Below are 22,306 nucleotides of genomic sequence, written 5' to 3'. Positions count from 1 at the left end.
ATTGAACTCTTTTTAATCAACTCCATGTGAGCTAGAGCATGACATCCAATTTATGATGCAACATAATCCTTTAGTCCTATCAGTTAATTGTCTAATTAATGTGTAATTGTACAGGCATGGAGCTAACATAGCACCCCCCCACATGTATGAACATTCAAAAATTGGAGTAAGCCTAGCATTTGTGGGTGGCGAGTTTCATTGAGTTTGAAACTTAAGCCCAACCCACCCGCATGCCCTAAGAGGTGTGACCAAGGAAATGAACCTCTCCATTAAAAAATGAAAGAAATGTTTGACCAAGGAAATGAACCTCTCCATTAAAAAATGAAAGAAATGTTTGATTAAAAACTTGGATTAATTAATGGAAACATGGACAATTTTTTACAAACGTCAATCAGTGGAAACATTGACCATAGGCAAAGTTTAGAGCCACGTCACACGATGGCCCTAGAAGCATGCAGCCAAATTGTGAAAATAACTTAGGGCATGTTTCCCCTGCTGCAGCAGCAGCAGAAACCTAATCCTATTTGTTGAGCGCATAACCACACAAATGGTGGGCTATTTGGTCATGATCCAATTTATTCCTCTCCAAAACTACAACTATTTTTTTTCTTTATGGCAACACCTCCAAGCTTTTGAGGAGAGATTGGCAATCTTAGTCCAAGTAAGGAGTGAGGCCAACCAGATCAGCATCATGCTGCAGCTTGATTGCCATAGGCCCCACTTTAAGGTGGTAGAGCTAATCCCGTTTTTATCATCTGTTTTGATTAATTTGCCCTTCACAATCCTACTACAATCTGAGCTTGTAGAGTAGGATTTGTCACTAAACTGGGATTTAGTGAAGGCTTGGTTGTAGATTAGCAAGTGTTTGTGATTTTGGTTAGCTCATCAAGATGATCATTTAACAACCCATTTTGAAATCTTAACAGAAGAGAGTCACTGGAATGGCGAAGCAGCTTAAGAGGATAAGAGAGGCCACGCGACTAATAAACAGGCTTTCAGTTGTTAATTATCAGTAAGAGCAAAGAGGTTTAGACTGATAATCTCACTCGGGAATTGCTAGATATTGTGCAAGACTCGGGCATAACTTGCATGATGAAAGGAAGCGGACAAGCAATTAAGCAAGCTGCCCCTATAAAGAAAACATATGTCACGTTGATATCGTGCTCGTGACTATTTCCAATTTGACCAGGACATTTGAGTATTTGACCAGGGCTTTTGACTCTCCTTTCCTAACGACTCTGACCTTGACACCGAAGCACCTCCAGAGTTTTTTCCAAAGAAGCTGAGGTGGCAAGTAGCATCATTTCCCACAAGTCACAAAATTCAAAAAACAATTCTCCACCAAATTTCATGCCTATGCTAATGGGGCACCACCATCAAATTTGAATTCCAAGACCATGACCAGAGCTCGAAAAAAATGGAAAATGGCAAACTAGTATATTTGTACTAGCCAAAATCAAGAAAGATCTCTTGAGATATTAAGTAGCCCTTATTTTAAGGAATGATTTTTCATATATTAAGTGATATATATGAAAACAAACATCGGATAGATTTAAGAGTTGTCCTTATTTTGATTATTGAAAAATATGTCTTTTCTAGCATTGACCACGACGATCAAGAATGTTCAAGGAGGGGCTCCCCATTTTCTTATGGGGAAATCATTTCCCTTGACCGTTCTATAGTCTGTCATGTGGTCCTTGGTCATGGGGAAGAGTAAATCTCAACCACACAAATCACATCATTTTAAAAATGAAAATTGTAGCATTCAATAAATAGGATTTTGGCACATTAGCATGAAAGGAATTGTCAAAAAACTCAAATCAATGAGAGATTGATATATCAAAACATTACGAATTAAAAGATTCCAAGTAAACGAGAGTGACACCTCATCCCTCTTGGAATTTGAAAATCAATAAGATTGGGATACATAATCATGCTTGGATTTTTTTTTCTAATTTTACTCCCAAAGACCATGACGTTCAGAATTAAAAGATTCCAAGTAAATGAGAGTGACACCTCATCCCTCTTGGAATTTGAAAATCAATAAGATTGGGATACATAATCATGCTTGGATTTTTTTCTAATTTTACTCCCAAAGACCATGACGTTCTCAGAATGGTCTCATCGGAAGCTTTTCTTGTTCAAACTATATACCACATGGCATCGGCCATATATCAACCGATCACTATGTGGCATCTTCCTCTTGAAAAAAGCTTCTCAAAGGCCATTCCCTATAAATGCAATCTTCCAATTTTCTTAAAAAATGGTGACATTTCCATGACTCTATGTAATATTCATTTCACATGTGAGGACTTGATTCTTTACAAGGATACAAAATCTTGAGAATCATCTTGTAGTAGAGAAGCATTCTTAAAGAGAAGCAAAGCAAAGCAGTTCATAGCACGGATAAAGAATCTACGAGATTAGATAGCAACGCTGGGGATCAGTAAGAAGAACTGGAGTGCAGGTGCATCCAAGTTTTACCCTCAAAGTATGGCAGGTTAGTGACCTCACTCAATGCATAGGTGTGTAAACCGCATCTTACTTTTGAGGAGTTGAGCGTAATGCTAGCCGGGAGGAGGAGATGCTATATTCTAAGTAAATGCAAAAAAAGAGAAGAAAAGGGGAAGGGCTCTAATCATCCCAATGCTTTTTAGAAGAAGAAGAAATCAAAGGTAAAGTGTTTCTAGTGAGATAAGTCTAGTCATATGATCAAATCATGTAGACTAAAAGAAGCAGATGAGAAGAATGGAACTTTATAGCCTTTGAAGAAGGAGTATGGAAATAATGTCGAAGCGAAATCGGAATTGTTTATGGAAAATCGAAGAAATTTGTACAAAGGCACAACATTCATTAGCACCCGATGGTTTATCAATCATTAACAACAACAGAGCATCCTCCCAGCATATGACCATGGTTGGTAGAGCTCTCTCAAGCCTATAAGGGAATCCATCCTAGGTGGGAATGATACCGAATGCCCAGCCATAGGACATATATCATTTCTTTTGTTTCTAGTGATGGTGGTGAGATGTGCTCTATATGCTAGACATCAAGAGGATTATTTTGTTTATTGTAGCCATAGTTGACTGTGACTTGAAGGTTCTCTTCGATAAGACTAGTGCAATCATTATAGATGCCAATGATAATATCCAATGCAACAACTTGTATGAGCTGTCTCCTTTTATAGCCTAGCCAATATCGAGACAAGCAAGTTGTGGCATGAGAATTGGGTGCCTAAGTTTTGTAGCCTTGAAAGAGATGCAAAGGATTGGGATTACGACACATCTACCATTTTTTATTCGATGTCAGAACTATGTGAAGCTTGTATAGTGGGAAATCCGTATCGGTATGGATTTCCATGAATCATGCAAAGACTCCTCTAGAGCTTCTCCTTTAGAGTTTGTCCATGCATATCTTTGTGGTAACATGCCAACCATTGCATTGGGTGTTTCTTTTTCGTACCTTTTGTTACTAATCGATGAGTTCATTTAGGAAGACATGGGTGTATTTTTTGGGGCTTTTGGAAAATTCAAAATATGGCATAGTTTTGTGGAGAATGAGATAGTAAAGAGGCTAAAGAAGTCTTGAATAGATTGAGGAGGAGAATCCACATTAAGTGAATTCAATGCCTACCTACAAGGAGCACATGATTAATAGAGATTTGATAATTGCTCATAATCTACAATAACATTGTTGTGGAAATGGCATGGAGTATGCTTAAAGGGAAAGCAATGTTGAATACCTTTTTGGGCAAGATAGTTAACAATGCAATACATGAACACAAGTTACACAAAGAAAGTGAAGCGCATGGCACCTCGAGAAGTTTATTCTGTTAATTAAACTTCAATTGCATTTTTTAGGACATTTGGTTGTGATTATTTTTTGCATGTTCTAGACTTATCTACAAACCAAGTGGGATTCTGAGAGTAGGAAGTATATTTTCTTAGGGTATAGTATGGATTCAAAGGGCTATCCACTATATGACCCAAAGGCAAAAAGGATAATTATCAGTGTAGCAATGATGTGGTGTTCATGGAACATCCTCATCGGTGAAGGACAAGGCTCTGTCCACACTGTCCTTTAATAATAGACACAACCACAACCACTAGTGATAGTATCAGCTCCACAAGAGGTGGAATCATCAAATGATGAAGAAGAGAAACCTACAATACCACGAAAAGGGCCCATATCCTAAATAGGTGAAGAAACTCTTGGATGAGAAAGCTCCATCGTCTCTGCAATCACAAAAGAGCACTTAGTTGTTCACAAATCCAAGCGAATAGAGGAGATCCAAAAGAGGTATCAACTATACAACCCAAAGGCTAAGAAGATAATTGTTAATAGTGGTGATGTGGTGTTCATGGAATTAGTGGAGAACATGGCTCTGTCCACACTATCCTTCAACAACAAAGAAGTGGCACAATAGACACATCGACAACCACGAGTGACAATATTAGCTCCACAACAAGTGGAATCATCAAATAAGAAGAAGAGAAGTCTATAAAACCATAGAAAGGGCCCCTAATTCTCTCTCTTCTCTCTCTCTCTCTCTCTCTCTCTCTCTCTCTCTAACACACTCATTCCCTCTCTAACTCTCTATCACTCTCTCTCTCTCTCTCTCAATGTTACGACCCATCCCACATGGTAACATATAGGATGTGTACACAGTGATACGTGGGATTTAAATGCCAGTAATACGAGGGACACACGGATGTCACATCCATCCATACATTCATTCACATCTATCTGATTCTCATCACATCTATTCTCATCACATTTGTTTAAACATAGAATTTGTTATGTGGGAAAACCAATGGCGACATACTATTACACATCATTGCTTATAATAATAAGTGTGAACGGGTAATGTTCATGGGTGATGGTTGTAGGCCAAAGACCCAGTGATGTGTAGAATGGGGATACCAGTGTGGGGACACAGGGGGCACATGAGTATGGTGTGTGGGGCACATGAGTATGGTGTGTGGATGCCTGGGGTCACTAGTATATATAATGGTTGGGTGGTTTAACATGGTATGCCAAGCTAGGTTTCTTTTCGCTATTCTTGAGTTCATCTTCTTCTCTCTCACATTTTTTTCATGAGGCTTGATACAGAGATCTTGGTTGCCTTCCATGGAAGCCTGACATTTTGTATCAGAGCCTAGGCCTTAGTTCTTGTCTATGGGGGAAGACCTGCAACTCTGGTATGAGCTTGCTTTGAGCAAGGAGAAGCTTGCAGAAGTGAGGAGAAACCATCGCCATTCTGTCAAAATTTTATGATGTCATCCATGTTCGTTATTATCCGTCGCTGCTACTATTAATGTTCCGTCATTGTCGTTCCGTTGCCATTTGTCTCATCAATCTACCAACATAGTCGTTGTTATGGTCATTGCCTAGAGTAATTGTGGCCAGGCCACAAGCGCCTAACAAGGTGCTTGCCAAGCGACAAGTTTCCTTCATCTCTCTCTCTTACAACCCTATAGTACACCACAGAGCTGTCGCCATTGCTCATCAATAGCCAAGCGTAACATAGAAAAAAAGAAAGAAAAGTTCACGTTTCTTTTATAAAAAAACAAAGCCCTAAAGGTCTTTACTTAAACGTTTCTTGGAGGTGGTTCATATGTAGAGATCTCAGTAAATAGAAATTTTATTTCCGGTGGACTGTTTCTTGAAGCAGTTGGCCTTATCTATGATACTACAGCTCTACACGGCTTTCATCTTCATCAATGTCGATATTCATATACAACTAGGGGGCTCACTTATCCCTTCTCTTTTATTTTTTCTCGTTTAGTGCTTCTTGCATATTCGTGGGGTTAAAAATGGATTCCAACCACTCTGCCCCCCACAATCACCCGAATCTATCTCTCTTGCCAACAAATGCATGATTTGCGACGGTTTATTTATGAATGATATCTGCACTATGATAACACCTATAGAGTACCACCACTGACTTCGGATACCCATCCCTTTGGTAATCATGAGGGTACTCCATAAAAGTGATTAAAGCCAAAACTTACATTAAAAGATTTGAAACCACCAAAGTACATTGGCACTTTACCTTCTCGCACGGTTGATGCAATAGCTCGGTGGCTTTCTAAGTGGGAACAATGCTTTACTTTATGTGATATCATTGATGAGCACATTAGAATTCAGCATGCTGCATATAATTTATAAGATATGACTTATCGTTAGTGGAGGAAATTTCAAAAAGACAAGGCAATCCACAAATACTTGGGAGTAGCTTGAAGATATGTTTATTCATAATTTTGTGCCACCAAAAGAGCAAAGTAGAGCACAAGATACTTGGAGACAGGTATTGAGAGGTGCTTATGAGAATACCCCAAATTTTACCAAATTTCGTACAAGTTTATAAATTTCCCTTGGGGTTAAATGATAAAGTTCAACCATTAGTATGCCTAGAGAAGTGTCAAACCTTATCCAAAGCTATAGAAATGGCTTTATTTTATGAAGAAGGTCGAAAGGGTCAAAGTCAGACAATGGGTCAAGGCTCCAAGTCTCATTTTATGTGACCTACTTATGAAGCTTCAAGGTACACTAGTGGGCAAGAGGGAAAGGCATCCATATCTAATGTACATTCGTCTACAAAGACTCTTGTAGGAGTTAAGAGAAAGGTGTCAATGAAGAATGACCACAGATCTTCTCTCACTTTCGAGCAATTTGAGAAAGAAAAGAATGAAGGCTTATACTGTCTTGTATGGGCAAGCATCAACGATGTTATTATCCATTGAAGAAGCAGTGCATAGCTGCAAATATGACCATTGAGCTTATAGATTCAGATCACGGGGATGATCTCGAGGAAGATCTATCGGATGATACTATTATGGCTCACCCCCTAACCCTCATTGAAACAAAAACAGCTTACCTGGTGAATCGCAACTGTCATGAGGATCTTTCCAATGGCCGAGCTCGTAACCCTTGAGGTCTCCAAGCTCTACAACTCCTTGAGAAGCAATTCCACCGCATCTCCCACGAGCGTTATCACACCACCGCATTGCATTACGGGTCCTCGTCCCTCCTCTCACCTCACTTCACTCACACACACTCACTAGCATGCATTAGGGAGAGAGATTAGCAAGAGCAAGACTCAATTTCACAATGGGAGAGTATGTTGTATTATGAGAGAAATTTACTTATATACATGGCCATAAGTGTTCACACTCACCTTAGCTATGGCCGATCGGGCACTTTAGGCTCATAAGAGGCCTAATGCTATTACAATGACTACTCTCATAATATATCCATGAAGTACATCACTTAGGACTTCATCCTAACTTGCTATCACATGCTCTTAAAGTGGGAATTGCCATAAATACTCTGTCAAACCATTACGGGCGCCCGTCCAAGTTGTAGCTTTGGACACTATTGCTTCATATCATGAATGTATGACCCTTTTGTGTATCCATCGTGACTCCTTGAAGTAAGATCATGGCGGTAGCTCTTGTTAATCCTAGAATTAGATTAACATTTTCCCCTTCTCAATGATGATCACGTCCTCTCGTGATCGCGTTAAAGACCTTTGTGTGTGGGGAGAATGAACAAGATTTGTCGATGGCATTGATGTTGAGTGACATTCAATGGTCTTTGTTCCTCCGAAAGGAATAAGAAAAGCTAGTTAATGAATGAATAGGTTAGTAGTGTATTGGGAATTCCTAACAGGGTGGGGCGTGGGGTTTTTTGTGAATGATTGCCTTTTTATATTTGTGTGAGCCCCTCTTTTTTTTTCCCTTTTTTTTGGACTCAATTTGTTTTTAACACAATCATCGGCAAGGTTACATTTAATTTTTTATTAGTGGGGACACTAAGAGATGTTAATAATGGGAGAGAAGAGAGGGAAGGATCTGGAGGAACGTAGACTTAATCATCCGAACGAGATGGTGTTTCTCGATTCCTCATTTGATTCATTGAAGCAACATTCATCATTTGAAGTAATTGGCTTTTGATGATGTCCTTTTGTATGGAAGGATTCTTGTCAAATATTGTTGAGAAGGACCTGTTCCTATCTTCTTCTACCCATGTGCTTTTTATTTTTTTATGTATATTTAAGTACTCTTATGAAGCAGATTTACATAAAGTACAAGAATTGAGTCATATAGACTCTTATTGAACTACCCTCTGTGTTGAAGTAGCCACTTGTTGTTTGTTTGAGGATTGAAAGAATTACGTCGACTTGCAAGGCTAATATAGAGATCTTCACTAGGGATTAAAAATCATTGAGTTGTGAAGATTGTGGCGTTGTTTGGAGAGGTTTGTAATTTCAAGGAAAATTCCAAGCGATGGGTTGTACCATTGACTAGGCTTTCGCCCACCATGGCCCCCCCATCCAGAGATGTACTTGGAAGTTATCGATGGTGAGGCTTTGGTGTAAATGTTCTCCATGGAGCAATTGATTTAGCCAAAAGAATAGTAAGCAAAAAATTTAACAAATATATAGCGGCTAATGTGTGATATGACTTAATTCATGATTAGGCTTAAATCGTGAAAGTGCTAGTTCTTAAGCCATGAGACGGAACTCCGTGAATTGTAATTTTATGAGATGGAATTCCGTGAATTTGTAGGTTTTGACCTTGAGTTTTTTTTTAATGGGTCATCTAGGTCATGACTTGCAAGCAACAACTTCTTATGCGCTCATTTCTCACTTCCAGAGGGGTGACGAGCATTGTTATTTTGTTCTTGATGTGCTCCTAAGTCTCCATATTTGATCTTGAATTTCTTGTTAAAATGATGTCGAGGCAGTAGGGAAGACTGTTGATTGCTTGCTTTTACAGACAAACAAGCTCTTGTGTTGGTGCTGAATGCACGAGAGTGGTCATTATTCGATTTTGGCAACCTTATGATGGAATTACCATCATAGTATCCTTGTTGTTGAAGTACATGCACAAGCACCCATCTTTGACGAACACTGTAATTTGGTTGCCGATGTGCTTGGTGTTGAGGATTTCTTCTTTGTGCAAGCTTAGGGAACTTTGTGATGCGCTTGGGGACCCAAGCTTTGGTATTTCTTTGGTAGTACCTTTGTGCTTGCAGCAGTGTTTTTTGGTATCCACACTTGTTGCATTGGTGGAGTTCTTTGAGAAACTCGCATAGGCTTTTGTGGACGGTGTTGTGGAGTACTCTTCTTCTTTCTTGGCTTTTGAGTGCTTCGTTGAGGAAGAGGTTTTGACTGTCAAGGCACTCAAATTTGATTGGCACCTTCATAGTAGCCTTGAGCTATAAGTAGCTGCTTCTCCACCCACATTTTGATACTATTAAGATATCGTGATTGTGGGAGTCTTGGTGGAGTTTTCTTTAGGGTTGATGTGGAAGGTTTGGGGCCTTCCTTGACTTTGGCTAGTGCTGAGGCTGTGGGTTTGAGACTCATGGACATTGTTGATGATGATAAGGTTAGAGTCTCTTGTGGAGTGGTTGTCGATGACGAGGCCTGCATGTGGTTGTCTCCTTTGTTGAGATTTGTCAATGAAAATGCATAGGCTCTGGGGTCTTTCCTTTGAGTTCCCTGTTAGAGATAGATGGTTGGGCTCTGGAAACTTCTTCAGGAATAGCTGTTGATTGCAAGGTTTTGGCATTTAACTTCGTAGGTGAGGATATGGTTGAAGGAGTAGAGGCTTTATCGGAGTTGGTTGTTGATGCAGATGGTAGGTCATTGTGTAGAGGGGCTTTGTGGAAGAGGCTTGTATCCTTTTGCGTTCAGCATCATAGATATCCATTAAAGTTGGATCCTCTTCCGGTAGTATGTTATTGTCAACTTTTTGTTGTTGACCATCATGATGACTCTATCGCTATAGCAAAGCATAGTGGTGCTTGGGCAACAACAGTCCATTTATGCCCCAAGATTAAATCTCTTTCCAACACATACTCAACCACAAAAACTTGCAAGTGAGGGGGTTAGTTTCAATATACATTGTATGTTCAATATTGTATGTTCAAAGTACCCCCAGACATGGCATGTGCAAGTCTTGTGTAAAGGTAATCCTTTCGAGGATGTGCCGCCGTGAGTGTTGGTTGACCTAAAAAATCCCATAGCTCGAGGGTCATGAGATTGTGTTCTCATGTTGGATAAAACTGTGCTTGAGCTGTGGTGATTTTATTTGTAATTTTCAATCCAACCAAAATCCTAGGGATCTTTTCAGTAAGATATGTTGGAAGTTCTAGCTCTTGTTGCAAGGTTTCTTCCTCCCGTAATAGCAATTGTACATTGCTGCCGCAGGAGTGACTGTTTACATGGATTCATCTAGTGAATTACAACGATTCACTTATCCAAGGTCCACCAAAGATGACATCATACTCAAGGGATTCTAGGGTAACATGGAATGTAAATTCCATATCGCCATTGAGTAGTGTATCTAAAAGAACCTAGAACTTCAATGTTTTGTCCATTGGCTCCTCTTGCAAGACTATTGCTTGTAGGGATGAGTTTAGGTTGTCCCAATGACACCCAAGTGTCTATTGTCACAATGTTATGAGTAGCTTGAGGGCTAATCAATGCGCATTTGTGCTGAACATCATTGCCTGTAGAGAAATCCAACCATACCATGATAGAATATTCCAAAGGAACCATGGGTGTTTCGGATATTGTTTCAGATTCAGATCCTATTTCTGTTTCATATTCCCATTCACTTTTATCCAATGTTTGGGTCTCAGCTTTTTCAAGAGTACCCAATGCGTACACTGGCACACTTGGCCCTTTAATGAGGGCTGTTTGGAAACATGCGAATCCTCATAGTCCTGTTTTATGGAGTTCATTATGTCCTTGTATAACTCAAGTTGAGCCATTAAAGGTGCAAGTTTTGATGTGATGTTGGCTTTATATTTATGAGAGAAGAGCATTCCTCCAAATGAGGTTTTGAGAGACTATTTTATCTTGTACGGGAATGAGGATTTGAGAGACTGTTTTATCTTGTAAGGGAATTATCAAATTCCTCACGTGCTTTCTCAAGCCTATAGTTCGTACAATCTGTCTCAAATGACTTCTGTAGAGACTAGATCTTCCTCTTGAAAGGGAAAGCGGTACTCTTCTAGGCTTTGAATCTTGGTTGTTCTTTTAGGATTGGCTTTATGAGGCTCAATCACAACCGGTAACCCTCTAAGACATTCAACCAAACTAAGCATGCTCTCCTGAGCTTGCTTTTTGCATTCCGTATATGTCATATGATCATTATTATCCATTTGGGGTGGTTGGGTGGGTTTTAGTTTTTTGATTAGTTTATGTCATGCACTGAGTTAAGAGTAAGAACTTGCTTCATCCTCACTTAGTGATGTACTAGAACTTGTTTCATTCTCTGACTTTCTTTGGTTTGTCAGTTTTTCATTATGTTTACCCATGCAACGAGATCGAGTTTTCTTTTGGGTTTTTGTATTATGTGTCGCACATATGGGTGTTGAGGTTTGTGTGGTGTTCTTTGATGTGGATGCTTCTGCATCCTGTATAGATTTTGGCTCTTTCGTGTTTATGTCCCCTTTTGGGTTTATGTCCTGTATAGACTCCTTTTCCCTGTCTTTTAATTCGACCTTGGTTTTGACAGTTTGTTGTCCCTTGCTTTTCTTGGGTTTAGAAGGTTTTGTTTTCTCCTTTGGGTTCTATTTTAAAGCATGTTCTTCTACGCATGTTGAGGTATTGTATTTTGCTTTCCTTTTAACTATTTCTCGTGCCTTGGCTTGTAAACATGTAAGCACATTCAATGGCACTATGGGCAGTTGCCCGTTTTGTACGCTTAAGATGTTAAGAGTTGTATTTTGTGAGACAAGTTGCATTGAAGCAACTCGTCTTGGGCAATCTTGGAACATGTGATCAATGCCACATCGTTCACACATTGGTCACAAGGTGTCAGTGTGACTATGGGCAAGGAAGTATTCCAAACTATGCAGTCTGCCATCTTGTGAGGTCCCCCGACAATAGAAACACTAAAGTGTCCGATTAACTGCTTCTTAAGTATTTTCTACCCTTTGGACTGTTTCTGTTTGGTGCACGGGAGGTTTTGAGTCCATTGTAGAGGAAGCGGGACACTTTTTAGTATCATGGTGGTCAAAGGTTTTACAATATATGCAGTATAGAAAAACATATGCCTTGTATGCACAATGAGGATTGGGATGGTCATAGTGATTGCATTCAACACAAGGCATTTCGCTCCTCACTTTTAGAGGCATTAAAGATGTCTAGTTTTGAAGGTTTTCATCCTCTCTTATAGATATCTACTATAAGGTTTTAAGCAAGGCTGCATAAAATTGGAGGAATGTCAATTCCAAGATCGATCTTTCTTTTACCATTGCTTCACATGGTTTAGATGAGGAACAGCTCGTTATATGCTCATCTTCTAGCATGTTGTCATCTAAACGTATTGCTTCTTTACAACATTGATCGAATGTTTTCGGATTGGATACAATGATCAAGTTGTGTAAGCTGTTATTCTTCAAGCCCATCATGAAACATCTCCTCAATTGAACATCGTTTAATTTTTCCCATGACTCACAAACGGACGTGCCAAGCCATTCACGTCCCCGCCGTTCACACCCCAGTTGTTCACGTCCCAGCCGTTCACGCCCAAGCCATTCTCCTCATCCTTACAATCACCATATAAAAAAGACATGATCTTACATTGCAAGCTTGTACTTCCATTTGTACTTCGGCTTGTCCTAGTTTTTGCACAGTCCTAGTTTATGTGGAAAGGCTTACCAATGAGAGAGATCATACATACATCTAATGCTACACAAATATTGAAAAATAAAACAGTACTTGCCACCATTTCACATTAGTTTCCTCATATATATATCACCAAAGCATTTCAACCACTCTATTCCACATGATTGATATCAAGTGTACAGTATCTTAAGAAAAGCGTCTTTCCTCATCCTTACAATCACCATATAAAAAAGACATGATCTTACATTGCAAGCTTGTACTTCCATTTGTACTTTGGCTTGTCCTAGTTTTTGCATAGTCCTAGTTTACTGCACAGTCCTAGTTTATGTGGAAAGGCTTACCAATGAGAGAGATCATACATACATCCAATGCTACACAAATACTGAAAAATAAGACAGTACTTGCCACCATTTCACAACATTAGTTTCCTCATATAGCTTTCACCAAAACATTTCAACCATTCCATTCCACATGATATATATCAAGTGTACAATAGCATAAGTCTAACGCGCGATGCGTATATCTTTTCGAGGACTTGTCCACTTGGAAGAGTCAAAGAAAAGTGTCTCTCCTCATCCTTACAATCACCATACAAACAAGACATGATCTTACATTGCAAGCTTTGTAATCCATCGCATAATAGCACATCCTTGTTTATTATGAGGATGCCTTCAACACCGACGGGAGCATGTCTTTCAGTTAAAGGCAATAAACCATGGCAAGTGTGACAAGAGAGGGTAGAAAGGGGGTCTACCATCAATGTTTTTGTGCAGCAATGTGGGCACCAAATACGTGGTCTTTTATCAAAGTGAATACGATGTCTACCACGTTGATGTTTTCTTCTCAATACACCGGTTACATGAGCTCGTTTGTTGGGGGGACACAATTCAGCTTCCTCAAATGAAGTTGGAATGGTATTAAAAGGCTCTCTTGGCCTTCCATTGCCAAGCCGAGTTGTCATCACATGTGCTTGAATTTGACGAACACTCCCTCTTGTAGGCATGTCAATCTCCTTTGGCTTGATAAGATTTGTAAGGTACTCCTTTGAGGTTTGTAGCTGTGTCAAGCATAATTCTTTTTCTGTAGAGTCCTTTGTGTCCAATTCTTCCTCTATTTGACTTAAAATTCTTCTAAATTCTTCAATGCAGAGATGAATGTCTTCACTTGTGTTGGCCTCTTTCATGTCCATCTGATTACAAGGGCTCGCAAAAGTCTCACAAATCTCGTGATCCATAGAAACCATTCCCAAGGTGCGTGCATTGTCAATAATGGGAAGAAAGTTGTATAACTCAGGAAAGTGATGCCTCATTATCAATCTTATGCCATATAAGTGCTTGCAGTCACTTGTCCAATCAGGGCAATCACAATAATTATTGCATACTCACATGATACCATTGGCTTGAAGAAGAGGTGCTTTGAATCTTGAACGACAAGGCCATTTCATTGATAACTTTCAACGATGAGGGGTCACTTTCAAATCGTTGTAATATTCTCTCCCCTGCATACAACCTTGAAGTGTGCATCTTTGACGATCCACAAATACTAAAGCACCCAGAATCGGTTAGATCAAGAAGTACAAATGTCAAGAAGAGGATTTAAGATACTTTAAATGAATACAACAAAAATGTTAAAAGAACTAGTGATATTACCTATTTCTTGCTTTTGCTTGAAGAACTCAAGCATAGTTCCACCCATGCGCCTGCCAGTCTTGGAATCGCCCACAAGAGCATGTATAAGTTCAAGCATGGACCGGTTGATTTGTGCATCCAAGAGAGTGTATTTTATGTACTGCCATAGGTGCTCCACCAAGTTAGTAGTATCAACATTCCCATAAGAAAACAATCGGCCAAATTTTGGCCATCGCCTTCGCCATACACAAGTAGACCCACACCAACCATTTGTTACATATCGAATGATATTGTCATGTGCATTGTAACATTGTAAGAAATGTTGATACTTCTGTTCAAATTCCATTTCTGTAACCGAGTGCATGAGATTTGACATTGATGTGTAGATCTCATCTTGTATTTCTGTGGAAACCTACATTTTTCACATTTTTGTTAGAGGTTAAATTATAACAAAAAACTCATATGAAATCAAATATCCTAAGCTACTCTCAATTACACAGTCCTAGGTTACTGCACAGTCCTAGTTTACTATCGAGTCCTAGTTTACTGCATACCCACAGTCCATAGCCTTGAAATATTGCAATCTCTTACTTGTCATAACAAATTCTCAACCCAAGCTTTCTTAGCATGGAACCAACACAGGATGACATGGCATGCAACTTGTTGGCAAGTTTCTTGCTCTTGTTGAACCCAACAATGGGGATCTTCGTCAACCACCTTAAGCAATGGCTCTAGTTCTTGTGGACACTTGTCAATGACTAGAGCTGTAGGATGAATATCTCCCATTCTTGAAAAAACCATTTTCATAGTAATCTCCAAGGCAATGCTCTCTTGATGAGAGCCTGGGTCATTAGTGCACATCATACACCACACTGGAATGCCAACTCCAAGTTGGTTTGGTAGTACAGCTGCATATAATGGTAGGCCAAATTTATTTGTCTTGATAGTACTATCAATAGCCCATGAGTTATGCAAGGAGAATCAAAGTGCCATTTGTAACATCCACGTATCTTGAATAATAAGAATGAATGGTTTGTCTTTGTCTTCCTTTGCTTGAGGATTGTAGGGCTGACAATATAGCACCTATATCCACAAAACATGCAATTAAGAATGTATGGTAAGAAATGAAGGAACTCCAATGATGTCAAGCAAAACCACCAAACTTACCTTGTTTTGTGTCTTTAGTTTCAAACATTCCATGTACATCAATGCCCAATTATCTTCTGTAGCTTTGTCTGCAATAACATGAATGTCAAGAATATCTATTCACATAGAAAAGAAACCAACAACAATGAGTATTAGAATGCTACCTTGATTGCGTACTTGGTATGACAACATGGAGACCTCTTTTGGAATCATGAAAAACCTAAAGATCGTGCGATCTAGGTCTGAAGATTTCTCCATATGCAATCTCCCTTTTGAGAGTGACATCCTTGCTACATGGCGAGAGCTACCAATGTCAAACAAATCCTCTATACAACGCTCAATGACAATAGGATGGACTAGCAAATGATATAGATCATTTCGAGTGCCAGGAACATGTCCCTTATGAGAAGCATATAATGAATAATTGCTTTGTCTTTTGTATTCAAATACTCCACTTGTACCTTAAATGGACAATGACACTTCTTTGAGGTCCTCAATCTCCTTAGTGTCCCCTTTTGACTAGGTTCTCCACCTCTATGGCAAAAGTAATCAACAACCCTCTTTGATGGCCCTTGGTTTTTTGTTGAGCAAACTTTCACAAGCCTCACTTTGTGCTCTATCATTATCTCTATCAAATGCCTCTCCACATTAGAGCTATCAATATTCAAAATGGTCGTGGGTTCTCTTTTTGGGTTCTTGTGAAGCCAACGTGGAATAGAATCTCTATCAACTCCTTTTACCATGTTTCTGCAAGCACAAGAATTAATGAAGTCCTTTACATAAGAAATAGGGATTCCATGTTGACGAATGTCAACACACCATGTTTCTTTAATGGTTTCAAGGGTTTCCTTTATTCCTCTATGATCTCCACACTCCAATATATTATGACATGTTATGACAATATTTTCCCATTCCTCTATGCATGATATCCTTAAATTTGGAAATGACTTTAAGCAAAGCACAAGGGAGCCATCTTGATTTTGATCCAAGCAAAGGTTTTCCTTCATTCGCCTCCATTTCTTCAGATCAAGGACTCCTCTAGAATTGAAAGTCTTAAGACTCTCAATGGTCATCGACAAATCCCCTTGAATAACACTAACCATCACATCATAACTTCTCCTATCAAAGGAGAAATATATAGGCGATAGATAAAGCAGTGGATTAAGTGACTCTTTGGCACTTTCTTCAATTTCTTTGCTTTCAACTCTTTGTGCAAAGAAACCATCCTCTTCTTGACTCTCACTAGATTCTTGGCTACTTGTATCAGGCACCAAGTATTCTTCGATCGTAGTTTGCTCACTTGGGCCATCTTCAATCCTAGGATCTTCAATCCACAAGCTCATCCTACACACACATGGACATATTTAGAAAGTTATCATGTTTCAAAAAGGAAAAAAAAATTCTTAATATAATGCTATTCATCTATCCCTTTGACTGTCGTAGTTTGCTCACAGTCCTAGTTTACTACATAGTCTTACTTTTCCTACTTTTTCTAGTTTACTACGCAGACCTTGTTTTTTTATTTTCCTACCACATATCAAATAGACTGTGTGATTTAGAGACAAGGGAGAGAGAGAGAGAGCAAATTACCTTCAATGTTTAGTCAATAGCAAGCTTCTTTGAGTAAAAGGGATGGTGGAAGCAACATATGACAAGGTGGAAGCGGGCATTTTTGAATGACAATGAAAATCTTGCATATTTTTTACCTGTCCTAGTTTACTTTTTTTCCTAGTTTACCTTGGGAAGACGCTCAAACCTTATTAATTGACCACTACATGCAACCAATAGATTTCTTAAGAAGAAAATCTTGAAAAATGATTAAGATTCAAAAATCTCTAAACCCAATACAAATGATTACCATGACCTCCCGAATCTATGATCCGCGTCCTTTTCCCAGCCGCCACCCTCATCCCTAGTTTACTTTTTATCCCTAGTTTAGTTTTGATCCCTAGTTTACTTTTTACGCTTGTGATCCGACGGTCGAGATCTGCGCGCTCATCTCAGTCGTCGATCCCACTTGAGGTGCCTCTTAAAGGCACAGTGGGATTTAGAGACGAGGCCCACCCTCATCACCCCTCTCACTCACCGACCCCACTCCCCCCTTATGTGCAGTGCCTCGACCCCATCACCCCTTCCCTCTCCTCACCTGTCACCCATCCCCGCTCTCTCACTCACCGACCGCACTCCCCCTCGTGCGCAGCTCCCGGACCCCACCAGCCACCCCTTACCTCTCCTCACCGTCACCCACTTGCCCCTTCCCTCTCCTTACCAGCCCCCCAGCCCCCTCTCTCCCCTATCCCTGACCCCCTTGCGAACCCATCCCCCTCGCACCCTACTCCCCCTATCTTCTCTCCTTCCATCACCCCCAACCCCCCCTCTTCCTCACCGTCAACTCACCCCCCCGTCCCCCCCTCCCTTTGGTCGCTCACCCGCTCCCTCTCTCGCTCACGACCCCGCTGAGGACATGAGGCGAGACGGCCGTTCACGAGCTTACCTCACCCATCATCCTCCTCTCTCCTTCTCTCTCGTCTGCCACACCCTCCTCTCACCCGTGCGCAGCACCCCCCCGCCCCCCCCCCCTCGCGGCTCTTACCACCCCCCTTCTCTCGTCACCCCCCCTTCCCTCTCTCATGCGCTCACCAACCCAACCCACCTCACCGCCCTCTCCCCTTTTTGCTTCCCTCCCACCGTCACTCGCAGCAACACAGGCCCAGGCTCAAGAAGATGAAGGACGGCAGAAACTCGAATTCGAGGCTCTCCTCAAGCAAGTGCAACCAGGACCTGATAATTACATCTAAACCATGGCAAATGCAGATCATATCACCAGCGGGCCAGTGCAGAAGCCCCTCTAATTCTCCCACTTTCTAAGATTCCTAAAATATTCTCAACCATCATGTTGTAGAACTTTGGACATATGTGCTCGGTAGGGGCGCAGACCAGATGGAAAAGGATTCTCAACGTACATGGAGGATTGGTGATTCGGAGTCTAGAGTTGCACAATGGGCGTAAACTAGTTTTCTCTTATGGTTGATTGGCGTTGGAGCCTATGCAGTCATTGCGCAACAAGATGATGCCTCTGGATCCGACATTCTCTCCCCCACAGGCTCCCTTCCACCATCGCCTAGCCTACCCTGCAACAAAAAAATCTACACCTCAAATGCCGCTACCTGTTGCACTACCTTCTCCATGATGGTGTCTTAGCCTCACATAAAACTTTTCCCATTTGCATGTCAATCTTGGGTTTTGTTTTTGTGCGGTTCCAAAATGGTGGTGAGCAGCTCTCTTTCAAAGCTGAGCAAATTCAGCGGCCCCAGCCCCCAATGACTACCTTCAACCTCTCCTGTGATGAGCGATTGAGTACAAAGCCTACAGAAGATCAAGGAGGGAGTGAGGAACACACAGAGTCGCTTGGATTGAGCTGTTGGTGGAATGGGGAGCTAATGTCCTCATGGTTGATGCATCCCATGGGAGGACTTGCATGCACTACAGTCTACACTGCAAACAATGGGAACCTCCACTGCCTTTAGATAATCCTGAAGCATCTTTATCTCTCTCTTTGACTTTCTTTGTCTCTGTAACTCTCTCTCTCTATCTGTCTCTGTCTATGTATCTCTCTCTATCTATCTATGTATCTCTCTATTTCTCTCTCTAACTCTCTCTCTCTCTCTCTTACTCTATTTCTCTTGCTCATCTCTCTCTCTCTCTCTCTCTCTCTCTCTCTCTCTCTCTCTTCGTCTCTAACTCTCTGATTGAGTCATAGTCCCTGTAACACTCTCTCTAACTCTCTCTAAATTTTAATCTTTCTTTGTTTCTATCTCTAACTCTCTCTAACTATCTCTAACTCTTTCTCTCTCCAATTCTCCTTCTCTCTCTCTCTCTCTCTCTCTCTCTCTCTCTCTCTCTCTCTCTCTCTCTCTCTAATTTTCTAACTCTCTCTCTCACTAACTCCCTAAGTTTTTGGTTCCCTAAGTTTTTGGTTCCCTAAATCTCTCTCTCTCTCCCCTTACACTCTCATATCTCTCTAACTTTCTATCTCTCTCTCTCTCTAATTCTCTATATAAACCTCTCTCTCTATCTTTATCACTCTCTCTAACTCTCTCTATAAACCTCTCTCTAGATTTTCTATCGCTATCTCTCTTTAACTTTCTCTCTCTAGATTTTCTAGCTCTCTCTCTCTCTTTCTAATTCTGACTCTAACTCTCTGTCTAAATCTCACACTCTCTCTAACTCTTTCTTTCTCCAACTATCTCTTGCTTTAAGTCTCTCTCTCTCTCTCTAACTTTTTAACTCTCTCTCTCACCAACTCTCTAGCTCTCTCTCTAACTCTCTCTTTGCCTCTCTCTTTGACATCATTTCCCTCTCTAACTCTCTCTGTCTCCCTACCTATCTAAGTCCCTCTCTCTTACTCTATTTCTCTTACTTATCTCGAACTCTAACTCTAAATCCTCTCTCTAACTATGTCTTTTTAACTCTCTCTCTCTCTCTCTCTCTCTCTCTCTCTCTCTCTCTCTCTCTCTCTCTCTCTAATTATAGCTTTTCTCTCTCTCTTTCTCTTTAACTATCTCTAACTCTCTCACTCTCTGTCTATTTTTCTCTCTCACACTCTCCCTCTAAGTCTCTAACTCTCTCTCTCTCACTAACTTTCTAACTTTTTAGTTCTCCAACTTTCTCTCTCTCTCTCTCTCTCTCTCTCTCTCTCTCTCTCTCTCTCTCTCATTAACTATTTTTAACTCTTTCTCTAAATTGCACATTCTCTCTAACTCTTTCTCTCTCCAACTTTGTCTCTCTCTTTCCCTCTCTAATTCTCTCTCCCTCTCCCTCTATTTGTCTTTCTCATCTCTTACTCTAATTTTCTATTTCTCTCTCTCCAACTCTCTCCCTTTATTGCTCTCTTTATCTCTCTCTCTCTCTCTTTAACTATTTCTAACTCTTTCTCTAAATTGCACATTCTCTCTAACTCTTTCTCTCTCCAACTCTCTCTCTCTCTCTCTCTCTCTCTCTCTCTCTCTCTCTCTCTCTCTCTCTCTCTCTCTCTCTCTAAATTACACATTCTCTCTAACTCTTTCTCTCTCTAAATTACACATTCTCTCTGACTCTTTCTCTCTCCAACTTTATCTCTATGTCTCTCTCTTTCTCTCTCTAACTCTTTAACTCTCTCTCTCTCTTACTCTATTTCTCTTTCTCATCTCTTACTCTTTAATTCTATCTCTCTCTAACTCTCTTCATTTTTTAATGCTCTTTGTCTCTCTCTCTCTCTCTTTGACTTTCTCTGTCTCTGTAACTCTCTCTCTCTTTGTCTATGTATCTCTCTATATTTCTCTCTCTAAATCTCTCTCTCTTACTTTATTTCTCTCGCTCATCTCTCTCTCTCTCTCTCTCTCTCTCTCTCTCTTTGTGTCTAACTTTCTGTCTCTATCCCTGTCTCTCTCTTTCTCTCTCTCTCTTTCTCTCTAACTCTCTAACTGACTCATAATCCCTATAACACTCTAAATCTTTATGTTTCTTTGTTTCTCTCTCTCTCTCTCTCTCTCTCTCTCTCTCTCTCTCTCTCTCTCTCTCTCTCTATATATATATATATATATATATATATATATATATATATATATATATATATATATATATATAACTATCTCTCTGTCTCTCAACCTTTCTCTTTAATACTCTCTCTCTCTCTCTCTCTCTCTCTCTCTCTCTCTCTCTCTCTCTCTTGCTCATCCTCTAACTCTCTAACTCTCTCTTGGCTCATCCTCTCTCTCTCTCTCTCTCTCTCTCTCTCTCTCTCATCCTCTAACTCTCTAACTCTCTCTTGGCTCATCCTCTCTCTCTCTCTCTCTCTCTCTCTCTCTCTCTCTCTCTCTCTCTCTCTCTCCTCTAACTCTCTCTTTCAATAACTCTTTCTTTTTAATACTCTCTCTTTCTCTTTAATACTCTAACATCTCTCTATCTCCCTTTGTCTCTCTAACTCTAATTCTCTCTTTAACTCTCTCTAACTTTCCCTTTAACCTCTCTTTAACTATCTCTAAATCTCTCACTCTCCCTAACTCTTTCTCTCTTCGATTCTCCCTCTCTTTAACTCTCCTTGTCTAACTCTTTCGCTCTTAAATTATCATTCTCTTTAGCTCTCTCTCTCTCTCTCTCTCTCTCTCTCTCTCTCTCTCTCTCTCTCTCTCTCTCTAATTTTCTAACTCTCTTTCTCACTAACTCCCTAAATTTTTGGTCCCCTAAATCTCTCTCTCTCTTAAACTCTCTATGCCTCTCTCTCTTTCTCGCTCTCTCTCTCTCTCTCTCTCTCTCTCTCTCTCTCTCTCTCTCCTTACACTCATATCTCTCTAACTTTATATCTCTCTTTCTAACTCTCTATAAAAGCCTCTCTCTATCTTTATCACTCTCTCTCTCTCTAACTCTCTCGATAAACCTCTCTCTATCTCTATCTCTCTTTAACTTTCTCTCTCTAAATTTTCTAGCTCTCTTTATTTCTCTCTCTCTCTCTCTCTCTCTCTCTCTCTCATTGTGACTCTCTAACTCTCTCTCTAAATCTCACACTCTCTCTAACTCTTTCTTTCTCTAACTATCTCTCGCTTGAGCTCTCTCTCTCTCTCTCTCTCTCTCTCTCTCTAACTTTCTAACTCTCTCTCTCTCTCTAACTTTCTAACTCTCTAGCTCCCTCTCTAACTCTCTTTTTGACATTGTTTCCCTCTCTAACTCTCTTTGTTTCCCTACTTATTTAAGTCCCTCTCTCTCTCTCTCTCTCTCTCTCTCTCTCTCTCTCTCTTATTCTCTTGCTTATCTTTAACTCTCTCTCTAACTCTAAATTCTCTCTCTAACTACGTCTTTTTAACTCTCTCACTCTTTAATTCTAGCTTCTCTTTCTCTAACACTC

The 22,306-nt window shown here is 40.3% G+C and overlaps 1 protein-coding gene across 1 annotated transcript; it reads right to left on the bottom strand.

Annotated features, from left to right (window-relative positions):
- Positions 1 to 20,078: 20,078 nt before the first annotated feature.
- Positions 20,079 to 21,903, bottom strand: LOC147627856 (uncharacterized; the record flags this gene model as incomplete). The annotated part of the gene is made up of 4 exons (XM_086814275.1): positions 20,079 to 20,136; positions 20,371 to 20,415; positions 20,475 to 20,497; positions 21,850 to 21,903. Coding segments are annotated over 4 exons (180 nt in total), but the record flags the coding sequence as incomplete, so codon positions are not given.
- Positions 21,904 to 22,306: the final 403 nt, after the last annotated feature.

This window comes from Cibotium barometz, chromosome 20, assembly GCF_041138505.1.
Source record: "Cibotium barometz isolate CiBa-2024 chromosome 20, ASM4113850v1, whole genome shotgun sequence".
NCBI lineage: Eukaryota > Viridiplantae > Streptophyta > Polypodiopsida > Cyatheales > Cibotiaceae > Cibotium > Cibotium barometz.
This window is presented reverse-complemented; position numbering and strand designations above follow the sequence as displayed.